General features: G+C 56.0%; 1 protein-coding gene across 6 annotated transcripts; it reads left to right on the top strand.

The window, feature by feature from the left end:
* On the top strand, positions 1 to 11,277 carry UBTF (upstream binding transcription factor, RNA polymerase I). 6 transcript variants are annotated; one of them, XM_014537733.1, is made up of 20 exons: positions 5 to 315; positions 1,738 to 1,913; positions 2,444 to 2,527; positions 2,624 to 2,779; positions 5,206 to 5,270; positions 5,550 to 5,670; positions 6,176 to 6,286; positions 6,628 to 6,761; positions 6,906 to 7,047; positions 7,270 to 7,311; positions 7,410 to 7,523; positions 7,617 to 7,772; positions 8,115 to 8,270; positions 8,371 to 8,481; positions 8,914 to 9,002; positions 9,102 to 9,291; positions 9,992 to 10,039; positions 10,139 to 10,210; positions 10,313 to 10,456; positions 10,540 to 11,277. In XM_014537733.1, the coding sequence occupies exons 1-20, from the start codon at positions 258 to 260 to the stop codon at positions 10,663 to 10,665; spliced, it is 2,295 nt and encodes a 764-aa protein (XP_014393219.1). In that variant the 5' UTR covers positions 5 to 257; the 3' UTR covers positions 10,666 to 11,277. The 6 variants fall into 6 exon arrangements, with proteins under 6 accessions (XP_005863894.1, XP_005863896.1, XP_014393221.1 ...); XM_014537734.1 differs by having other exon boundaries at positions 5,550 to 5,685; positions 6,191 to 6,286; XM_005863834.2 differs by lacking the exons at positions 6,176 to 6,286; positions 6,628 to 6,761 and adding an exon at positions 5,782 to 5,915 and having other exon boundaries at positions 3 to 315; positions 2,624 to 2,817; positions 5,232 to 5,270.
* The last annotated feature ends 455 nt before the right edge of the window (positions 11,278 to 11,732 follow it).

The following is an 11,732-nucleotide window of genomic DNA, read 5'->3' as shown; positions in this document are numbered from 1 at the left end:
TACGGGGAAGAGGAGGGCAGTCCTCTCACACCCACCTACCCATCACATCGACTAGGGTCCGGAGGGTCTCGCTGAGAGTGGGGACGTTTGCCCCCCTCCCCTCTCGGGGAGGGAGGAATAGGAACTCCCTCCACCTCTCTGCCCGCCTGAGTAGAGGCTGATCTCTCTTCTAAAGGGTGAGGTGGCTCTGAACCCGGATTGCCCGGCCAGCGTGACCGAGGAGGCGGCTGGAGGTGGCTGGGCTGGACGGCTGGAGAATGAACGGAGAAGCAGACTGCCCCACAGACCTGGAAATGGCCGCCCCCAAAGGCCAAGGTAGGAAGGAGCCCCCATCCTTAGTCCTCTTGAACTTAAATCCTCTTTCCCCACATGGCTGTCTCCAGGGCCCACTCCCCTTCCGCAGGGTTTCTCCACTCTGCATTCTCTGAGTTGAGATAAGGGAAGGGTGTCTGTAAGAGTCAAGCGTCCCTCACGCGGGGGGTTTGGCTCAGTCCGAATTATTAAGCCTTGTATTTTTCACACTCCATATTCCCCCTCCCCCTCGCGTGACAGGGAGAGAAGGAGGTCCCTGTAAGCCTTCCTTCTGGAGTTCCCAGTCAGCCCGGGATGTGTCCACCCCCAGGAATGGGAGGAAGGCTGAGGAATGTGGAGGCAGGGGGAGAAGACAGGGGTTGGGAAGGATTTTCAGGGTTTTTTATTACTAAGAGGACGAGTTTCTTGGTGAGGTACTCGGAAAGGGTGTGTGGATGGTTTGAGACCCTACACCCAGGAAGTTATTTTTATCACTAGCGCCTACCCCAACCAGTAGGGCTCCAGTGTGTGTGGGGGTGGGGGTAAGGTGGAGCTGAGCATCTGGCCAGGCTTGTGGGCCATGGAGAGGAGAGAGGACTATGGGTTTATGTGACCTGCCCTACAGAAACCCAGGCCCAGGTTACCAGATGTCAATGCAAATGAGGAGCCTTAGATAGCTGTTCTCCCGGCTCACCCTCTAGGGTAGGCCTCACTGCAGCTGCATTTCAGTGACTGGCCCAGACCCCTTTGATGCCCACATGGGAGTTAGGCTGAGAAGACAACTCAGAATTCGGGAGGGGAGGGGGTCCTCCCTGGAGCAGGGCCCTGAGAGCCTTTGCCCACCTTCCTGCCTGTCTTGCATTAAAGCTTTCCTTTATGGAAACAAAATTACCATTTCCATTCAGTTTTTCTTACTTGCCCCAAATTCTCCTTAGATCTTCCTTCAGAGGCCAAGAGGGAGGGGGATGATGGAATACCCATTTCTCTAATGTTCGTTTCCTGCTGTGCTGGAGAGAAACATTGCATTGGGTTTCCTTACTACCCACATCCCACCACTTAGGGTGTCTGCCTAGAATTTGGACTTGAACTTGGCGACACTTTTGGAAATGTTGCCTCTTGCTTCCCTCCCCTCTCTGATAAGCTATCTGTTTTCCCACAGGGCCCCAATCACAGTAGCTTCATTTCCTCCTTCCCTACAATAAATAGTACCTTGTGGCACTCAAGTCTGGCTTTCTAGGTATGACACTGTCTGGATGGGCATCCCTGCTCTAATTCATATGGCCACAGTTTCTCCTTAGGGCTAGGCCGTGTTTTGTCTGTCTTCAGACGGGAAGTAACCAGGGACTAGGAAGCTCTGAGGAGGAAGAGTTGAGCACACAGGGACTGGGGAATTGATGGGAGGGATAGCATGAGCCAGTCATGATCACCTTTCTTACCCCTCTCCAGACCACTGGTCTCAGGAAGACATGCTGACTTTGCTAGAATGCATGAAGAACAACCTTCCATCCAATGACAGTTCCAAGTTCAAAACCACTGAGTCGCATATGGACTGGGAAAAAGTAGCATTTAAAGACTTTTCTGGAGACATGTGCAAGCTCAAATGGGTGGAGATTTCTAATGAGGTAACTGATCCCCGCCCCCCGGTTCCTGACACACAGGAGCACACATCTATAGGGACCCCTGCCTTAACTTTCCTGGCGTGGAAGATGAAACAGAAGTCTATAAACAGGAAGGCAAGAGACCGGGTGCATTTTGGGAGTTGGTACAGTCGACAGCACTGGCCTAGAGTTCTCAGTCCTGCCAGTTTCTAGCTTTGTGGCCTTGAATACTTACCATCTTGGAGCTTCTGTTTCCTGAGCTCTTCTGGGGGTGCTGGCATAGACAACCACATTGATGTCATGTGGTCACCTTGTTGCTGTCCTTTGGTGTGTCTCACTGCCTGGGCCTCTGCAGTAGGCATGAGCCAGTGCCCGGGTGTCTGCCTTGATGTCAGGAGCCACCTGAGTTGTGACTGTTGGCCTCTGCCCCTCCTCTTTTGATAAGTTCAGTCTAATGGAAAGTAGAGGAAACCGGTTGGGAAATGGGTGTATGTTACTGGGTAGTGTCCCCTCTTCTAAACTTCCCCTTCCACTCACCTCCCTTCTTCTTCCAGGTGAGAAAGTTCCGTACATTGACAGAACTGATCCTCGATGCTCAGGAACATGTTAAAAATCCTTACAAAGGCAAAAAACTCAAGGTGAGTTTCCAGGAGGAGGAGCACAGGGGTAGGAGAGGCATGGTCCAAAGAATGGATGGTGTCTGACCTTCACTGTGTCCTTATCCCTCGTTTCAGAAACACCCAGACTTCCCAAAGAAGCCCCTGACCCCTTATTTCCGCTTCTTCATGGAAAAGCGGGCCAAATATGCTAAACTTCACCCTGAGATGAGCAACCTGGACCTGACCAAGATTCTGTCCAAGAAATACAAGGAACTACCTGAGAAGAAGAAGATGAAGTATATTCAGGACTTCCAGAGGGAGAAACAGGAGTTCGAGCGGGGACTCAGACAAAGGGACTTGGTATCAGGGATGTGGGTGGGTCAGCAGAGCAGAGTAGGGTCTTGGGCAGCCGCACCTGATCACCCACTTCCCGGCCCTCACACCATAAATTACAGGCACTGTCACAGGTGTAGCCCAGGCTGAGCTAGGTGCTGGGACCAGCCACAATCCACAGTGTTCTTTTACACAGCAGTTCTTCACCCTCTGACATGTCCTGACATGGTCTCATTTGATGCTTGCAGTATCCTCATAAAGGCAACCCCAGAAGAACAGGTTATCCGATTTTGTGAGCGAGGAACTGGGGTGCTGGAGGGTATCCTGTCCCAGGTCACTAAAGTAATGATGCTAGAGCAGGACTTGGGTTTAGTGCTCCAGACCCCCTGCCTAGTGCTCTTCTCATTGCCACATCCATGTGTTAGGTGGGTTTCCTTCCCATGCACACATGTTTGCCCAAGGATACACATGGTCTCTGGTGGCCTCATGCTATACCAGACCATTGGAGGCTGTCAACCTGGAGCAGAGGTTGCCCTAGCCTGCCAGGCAGAGATAGATGGTCAAGTACAGTGAGATCAATAGTCCCTCAAAGAGATAGGCAGCAAAGCACTGGAGGATCCTGCAGCGGGGACATGAGTGAGATGGGGTAGGGAGAGAGGGACCCAAAAAAGAGACGCTAGACGGCCAAGATGGAGCCAGAGAGGTGATGAGGGGCATCCGAGTTGTCTACAACCAGCTCTCAGGAGGTGGCACTGGCCATTGCACTGTGAGTTGCCCTTTGCCTGGTTTGTGCACCCTGGCTGCAGGCTCTCATGCCCTTGGTTCTGGACTCCAAAAAGGAGCGAATTTGGCTGGATAAAACCAGCTGTCTTCAACTGCTGCCTGAGATGAGCAGGAGCCTGCATTGCTGGAGCTGTTGACCCTTTGATGGGGATATTGAAGAGCTAACTATACAAACGACACTCATGGGATGGGAGGAAGAGACAGAGGGTCTGAGGACCAGGGAGGGACAGGAGAAACTGTGATAGAGCGGATAGTGTGCTGGCCGAGGGGCCGTGAGACTTGGGCCTGTTCTGGCTCCCACTGAATTGCTGTGTGTGCCCTTCGGTAAGTCACTTTACTTCTCCAGACCTGGTCTTATCTGACGGGTGTGGAGGCTGAGCCTGAGCTCGGTGGTGCCATCCGGCTCGAAAAGCCGCTGTTGTGTGAGGAGGGCTGTGATTGGGGTCAAGCAGGCTGGGCTCTGCTCCCAGTTTTCTGTGGGAGCCCGAGGAAAGTGGGGCTCCCCACACCTGGTGTCTCTCTCTTCCGTGAGAGGCAGGGATTGGGCTCAAACACTGAGCCCCTGGCCCCGTCCAGTGCTAATGATTGTGGATCTAGGCAAGGGGGAGGGAGGGAGGTGAACACTGAACGGGAGCCATGACCGAAGGTAGATCAGGAAGGAAAAAGACATTGGGAAGGAAGCAGAGAGGACTGTGGAGAAGTAGGGAAGAGCCAGGTGATGGTTGGGAAGGAGGACCAGGCTGATGGAAGGGGTGAAGGAGAAAATGGGGACGCCAAATGGCAGAGGAGAAGGCAATGGCTGAGGATGGGAAGAGGATGGGATCAGGATTGTGAAGGGCAGCCAGGGATCCAGAGGTGGTGGGAGGGGGGAAATATCCTAATTCAAGAGACATCTATTAGGATGTGACTTGCAAGAATTCACTCGGCTCCCTTCAACACACTCCTCTCCTGCCTTGGAAGCAGGACTAACTGGTGGGCTAGACCAGTGGTCGGCAAACTGCGGCTCGCGAGCCACATGCGGCTCTTTGGCCCCTCAAGTGTGGCTCTTCCTAAGCCTTAGGAGTACCCTAATTAAGTTAATAACAATGTACCTACCGATATAGTTTAAGTTTAAAAGATTTGGCTCTCAAAAGAAATTTCAATCATTGTACTGTTGATACTTGGCTCTGTTGAATAATGAGTTTGCCGACCACTGGGCTAGGCAATATCAGTTGCCACAGACATGGGAGGAGGGAGTGATGGAGGCAAGTCCTACACCTCCTGACCACTCATTGTGGGAGCTTTGAGGTGTTGGGGAAAGGTGGAGGGGGAGGTTTGGGGGAGTCCCAGCCCTGTCACTGTTTACTGTGTGACTTGGTGTCATAAACAAAAGGAATAGGATGTGTTCTGGGAGACCCCCTGTAAGCTCTCACTAATGTGGGCTATTGTTGAGCCCTGCCCCCCCCCACTGGAAGGCAGGCCAGCATCCCCTGCCTGCCCATGCCATCCTCCATTCATCCATGTCACAAACTGGGAGGCAAAACAGCTAGCCAGGAGGGCTCTGTGGCTTTTGTAGCTCAGGCCTTGGGTTGTGGATGACCCCGGTCCCCTCCTCCCCCCAGATGAAGTATATTCAGGACTTCCAGAGGGAGAAACAGGAGTTCGAGCGAAACCTGGCCCGATTCAGGTAAGGCAGTGGAGCCCGGAGAAGGGCCACGGCACTGGGTGTGGCAGGACAGGGTAACCCTGACCGGAGCCTCAAGCTTGCCATCCAGGAGGCATGGAAGATGATGGTCCTGTGTAAACCCTGTGGCTCATGCTCAAGGGCAGGGACAGTCAGGCAGCCGCTGTCCCCTAGTCTCCAGTTGGTAGTCCTCGGAGCCTTGGTGGGCGGGCAGCTAGCTGGGTCTGCCCTGGCAGGCGCTCCCTCCAAATTGCTGATTGTTGCTCCCCACGCCCTGGCTAGGGAGGATCACCCTGACTTAATCCAGAATGCCAAGAAGTCGGACATCCCCGAGAAGCCCAAAACCCCCCAGCAGCTGTGGTACACCCACGAGAAGAAAGTGTATCTCAAAGTTCGGCCAGATGCCACTACGAAGGAGGTGAAGGACTCCCTGGGGAAGCAGTGGTCTCAGCTCTCGGACAAAAAGAGGCTGAAATGGATTCATAAGGCCCTGGAGCAGCGGAAGGAGTACGAGGAGATTATGCGTGACTATATCCAGAAGCACCCTGAGCTGAACATCAGTGAGGAGGGCATCACCAAGTCCACCCTCACCAAGGCTGAACGCCAGCTCAAGGACAAATTTGATGGGCGACCTACCAAGCCACCTCCGTGAGCACTGCCCTGGGGTGGGCGGGTGAGTGGGCACCTGGGCAGGCAGAGAGCTGCCTGGTGAAGGACCTGGGCCCAGGCTCTGCTGCCCTGGGCCGCCCTGTTGCTCACAGGGATGCTCCTCCCTGGCTTTGGTTCTGACAGGAACAGCTACTCGCTGTACTGCGCGGAGCTGATGGCGGGGCCTCTGCGCCCCCCACCCCCCTCCCCTCCTCCTGCCCCCGGCTGCCTGCGTGTGTCTGACGGCTTTTGGTTTGCAGGCCACTACGAAGGAGGTGAAGGACTCCCTGGGGAAGCAGTGGTCTCAGCTCTCGGACAAAAAGAGGCTGAAATGGATTCATAAGGCCCTGGAGCAGCGGAAGGAGTACGAGGTTAGGCTTCCGCTGCGCTCCTCCCCATCCGGCTCTTCATGAGCCTCTGCCCTCTGACTCTGTGGCCCCCGCAGTGACTCCGCGGGAGGCAGTCACTCCCCATCCCTCCGTTGAGGGAGGGGCCTTCTGGGCCCCTCACCTCTGCCCCTACCTTCCCCACACCCCCCTCCCCGTGAGATCTCAGGCTAGGGCAGGGCAGGGCACCACTTGTGTGACACAGCACACACACGGCCACCCCCAGCTTTGCTCCCTGCCTCCCCTTCCCAGCGGCTCTCCCCCCCTTCCTGGCCCCCGCTAACCCCACACCCCGTTGCCCTCCATCCTCCCACCTCACTCTGCAGGAGATTATGCGTGACTATATCCAGAAGCACCCTGAGCTGAACATCAGTGAGGAGGGCATCACCAAGTCCACCCTCACCAAGGCTGAACGCCAGCTCAAGGACAAATTTGATGGGCGACCTACCAAGCCACCTCCGTGAGCACTGCCCTGGGGTGGGCGGGTGAGTGGGCACCTGGGCAGGCAGAGAGCTGCCTGGTGAAGGACCTGGGCCCAGGCTCTGCTGCCCTGGGCCGCCCTGTTGCTCACAGGGATGCTCCTCCCTGGCTTTGGTTCTGACAGGAACAGCTACTCGCTGTACTGCGCGGAGCTGATGGCCAACATGAAGGATGTGCCCAGCACAGAGCGCATGGTGCTATGCAGCCAGCAGTGGAAGCTGCTCTCCCAGAAGGAGAAGGATGCCTACCACAAGAAGTGTGACCAGGTGAGCTGCGGCGGGAGCCCCCCTGGAGAGGGAGGATTCCTGGAGATCCTTGGGAGCCTTGAAGCATGAGGTCTGACCCCTCGGGCACCTGCTTCTAAGTTGGTGTGCTGGGTTTAGCCCCTGGACAGACCAACAGATAACGTTGGGCCTTGTGCTCACCATCTACGGAGGGTTCCCAGAGAGCCTGCCCCCAGACTGACCTGGCTCCCCTTCTTTTCCCAGAAAAAGAAAGATTATGAGGTGGAACTGCTCCGTTTTCTAGAGGTGAGTGGGCGAGGCAGTGTGCAAGACCCGCTGGACAATTTGGGAGCGGACTGGGAACTGGGCACACAACCCCATGCCACCTTTTCTCCCTGGACCAGAGCCTGCCAGAGGAGGAGCAGCAGCGGGTCCTGGGGGAAGAAAAGATGTTGAACATCAACAAGAAGCAAACCACCAGCCCAGCCTCCAAGAAGCCCTCCCAGGAAGGGGGCAAGGTGGGCAGGGAGCACCACTGAGCTGGTGGGAGTGGGGAAGGCAGGCTCCCTGCCAACACTCCGTTGACTCTGACCTTCTTTGCACATCTACAGGGCAGCTCAGAGAAGCCCAAGAGGCCAGTGTCAGCCATGTTCATCTTCTCGGAGGAGAAGCGGCGGCAACTGCAGGAGGAGCGGCCAGAGCTCTCAGAAAGCGAGCTGACGCGCCTGCTGGCCCGCATGTGGAACGACTTATCGGAGAAGAAGAAGGTCAGGCTGGCCAGACCAGAGGGGCTGCCAGGCATCTGAATGTGGGCCGCCTCTCCTCTAGGGCCTGGCCGCACTTCCTCGCCCCTGCCCTGTGCCAGCCACACTTGTGCCTGGGCGCAGATGCTGGGGCTGGGAGCCCAGCGAGCCGGAAGGCGGGAAGCTGTCAGCTGAGGGCTGTTGGCTCCCCGGGGAGCAGCGCTGGTGGGCGGGGCTGAGCCCTCGGCTGGAGATGCCGCTGCTGGTCCCGCCCTGGCTGCGGTGGGAACCTTCCACAGCTGGATGGGGAACGAGCGCCCTCTGGGGGTGGCCGCAAGGCTGACGCCCGGTGCCGTCCCTCTGCAGGCCAAATACAAGGCCCGGGAGGCAGCGCTGAAGGCCCAGTCGGAGAGGAAGCCGGCTGGGGAGCGCGAGGAAAGGGGCAAACTGCCGGAGTCGCCCAAGAGAGCCGAGGAGATCTGGCAACAGAGCGTCATCGGGGACTACCTGGCCCGCTTCAAGGTAGGAAAGAGGGGCAGGAAGGTTGTTCTGCAGCCTGCCCACGCAGGCTGCCTCCAGTCCCAGGTGACCCCTCCCACAGCTGACACCCGTCTGTCCCCAGAATGATCGGGTGAAGGCCTTGAAAGCCATGGAGATGACCTGGAACAACATGGAAAAGAAGGAGAAACTGATGTGGATTAAGAAGGCGGCAGAAGACCAAAAGCGCTATGAGGTGGGGAGGGGCTGCTGGTTAGAGTAGTGCAGTGGGGTGGGGTGGAGCTGGGGCCACCACCCTCCACTTGAAATTTGGGGGCCCCCTGTCTGGTGTGCAGCTTTCTTCGCTGCTTGGGGCTGGGAGCCCAAAATCCCAGCCTTGGTTGTGTGACCCAGAGCAAGTCTCTTAACTTCCTTCTCTGAGCCTCAGTCACACATCAGTAAAAGGGATCTGGCAATGGCAGTCACACGAGTGCAGTTATGGCAGCACTTTCAAGCCGCAGTGCCCACCACAGGTGTGAATTGTTCGGAAGTTGCTCCCTGGCTGTGCCTCAGTTTCTCCTTCCTGGCACACAAAAGGAGTCAGCTGGGACACGGCATGGGACAAGAGACAGAAACATGTTGGGGGGTGGGGATGGGATGACTGTAACCTTTCGGGGTATCCCCACAGAGAGAGCTGAGTGAGATGAGGGCACCCCCAGCTGCTGCAAACTCATCCAAGAAGATGAAGTTCCAGGGAGAACCCAAGAAACCTCCCATGTGAGTCTGGAGCCCCCCCTGGAGGTGCGGAGGGCCAGAGCTGGAGAGCTACTTGGACGGTATTCTGACCCTCCCTGCACCACCCCCACTTCTTCTCAGGAACGGTTACCAAAAGTTCTCCCAGGAGCTGCTGTCCAACGGGGAGCTGAACCACCTGCCACTGAAGGAGCGCATGGTGGAGATTGGCAGCCGCTGGCAGCGCATCTCCCAGAGCCAGAAGGAGCACTACAAAAAGCTGGCTGAGGAGCAGCAGAAGCAGTACAAAGTGCACCTGGACCTCTGGGTCAAGGTGAGAGGGCAGGGGACCCTGGGAAGAGGGAGGCATCATGCTGGCTGGTCTGCATTCATGATTTTATTCGGGGTCCTACAAGGCAATGATTGCTATCAAAGATAAGAAAACCAAGGTTCAGAGAGGTTAAGTAACTTACCCAAGATCACACAGCTAGCTAGTAAGAAAAATCTAAATCAGACTGCCTTTTCCTTCCCATCTGGAACCAGGGGACCTCTCCTTGATTCTGGCTTGGCCCCCTCTCTGTGCCTTGGTTTAGCAGTCAGATCTGTAAACTGGAGTCACTTATGGCCAAGGACCCAGGGAAGTAGCAAGGTTTAGGTTTCAAGAAGTTTGGTGAGCCCCAGACTGCCTTGTCAGTGGCTCCAGATTTGGTATTGGGGTGGGAGTGATGATGCCAGGCTCTGGGGGGAGGGGGTTGTCATGGGGGACTTGTCTGAATCGAGGAAGGCCCTGACTCTGGAGCTTTCATTTGAGGGGACATGAAAAACAACAGTCTAAACAACAGTCTTAAGCTAGGGTGCCTAGAAAAGGATTCAGAGCATCTTAAGCAGAAATACTGGAACTTGGTTCTCAGATCCCAGGGGTTTTCTGCAGAGACCCAAGGTACAGGGAGATCGGGAAGAGTAATGGTTAGTAGTAAATGCTTGGCCCCACCAGGTGGTGTTCCAGTGCTTACCTCCTCCTTTGTCTCTCCCAGAGTCTGTCTCCCCAAGACCGTGCAGCATATAAAGAGTACATCTCCAATGTAAGTCTGGGAGCAGGATGGCACTGGGGTAAGGAGTGATTGGGGGTGTCTGGGACTCATGGCTACTCCCTTTGTCTGTGTCTGCATCCTCTCCTATAGAAACGTAAGAGTATGACCAAGCTGCGAGGCCCGAACCCCAAGTCCAGCCGGACTACCCTACAGTCCAAATCTGTAAGGAATCCCTCTGGCAGGGGGGGCAGGGAGGGGGGCGGCTGGTCCTCAGCACCTGGCGTGCTGTGGCAGAGACCACTGATGCAACTCCGTCCCCCTTAGGAGTCTGAGGAGGATGAGGATGAAGACGAGGATGAAGAGGACGAGGATGAAGAGGAAGAAGATGATGAGAATGGGGACTCCTCTGAGGATGGCGGGGACTCCTCAGAGTCCAGCAGCGAGGATGAGAGCGAGGACGGGGATGAGGTGGGGTGGATGGACATGGTGGGAAGGGGGGGTGAGGCCCTGCCAGGATGGCCACCCTGTGATGGCATGTTTCTTGCCCCCAGAATGAGGAGGATGATGAGGATGAAGATGATGATGAGGATGATGACGAGGATGAAGACAACGAGTCTGAGGGTAGCAGCTCCAGCTCTTCCTCCTCAGGGGACTCTTCGGACTCAGACTCCAACTGAGGCTCAGCCCCACCTGGAGCTCCCCTCTCCAACTGACCGCCTTTGTTTTTCCCCCTTGTTCTGTCCCCTGCCCTCCCCCACTTTCTTTCTTTCTTTCTTTTTTTAAACAAAATATGGTGGGGGGGGAGGGGCTGGAGGAGCCCAGGCCAGGACTCTGCAGCCTCAGAGACATCAGCCCTGGGGACTCTCCAGGGAGGGCAACCGTCAGACTGAGCCACCACTGGACTGGACCGGCCCACCACTCTTCTGCACTTGCGGTTCTGGCATGGACAATGGACCTGGGAGTGGGGTGGGGGTCCCAAAGAGTTCAGTGAGGCCCTCTAACCTGCAGCCCAACTTAAGGGGGGGTAGAAGCTTGGGGAGGACCCCCTCCCTTTCCAGAGGGGCTTGCTGCCTGGACCCCCTACGTTGGAACTGGAGGCAGGGAATGTGGAGAGAGGAGGGCATGTGCCTGTGAGAAAATAGGCCCTGCCCCATTGCCCTCTCCCCTGCCCCCTGCGGGAAGGAGCTACCTGGACCCACTCTTGGGGGGAGGGGGCAGAGGTGTTTTTTATATATGTGTATATATTTTTTTTTAAGCTCTGAGCTGTCAACGAGACGTTTCCTACCGATCTCGGCTGCCGTCTCTGTTGTCATTTCTCCGGGAGGGAGGGTTTAGGGGGGTAAGTTTGGGACTTTTTAAAACTTGATACGTATGGAAAAGTGAGTGAGTGTGTGTGTGTGTGTGTGTGTGTGTGTGTGTGTGTGTCCTGTACATAGCATGGGTGTACCTGTGGATGTGTGCAAAGGCACATGTATATGTGTGTGTGTGTAAGAGGGGGGAGCCCACATCAGTCCATGAATCTGGTAAAAGGGTTGACAAAGGCCAGGGAGACATCCTGGTGGGAACAGGCTGGGGCGGCCCCTTTCTCACCTCTGCTTTGCCTAATCTCTGATTCAGTGAAAGGGGGGGTACTGAAGCGCTCTCTGATGCTTCCTAGCAGCTTCCCTCTGCCAGAGCCATATGACTCTGAGCTGCTGCTGGCCTCCAGCAGGATGGGGGGGGGGGGGGGGGACCGGGGGGAGAA

Source organism: Myotis brandtii, unplaced genomic scaffold (assembly GCF_000412655.1).
Source record: "Myotis brandtii unplaced genomic scaffold, ASM41265v1 scaffold1814, whole genome shotgun sequence".
Taxonomy (NCBI): Eukaryota; Metazoa; Chordata; class Mammalia; order Chiroptera; family Vespertilionidae; genus Myotis; species Myotis brandtii.
Note: the sequence above shows the minus strand (reverse complement) of the source record. Positions and strands in the feature narration are given on the sequence as shown.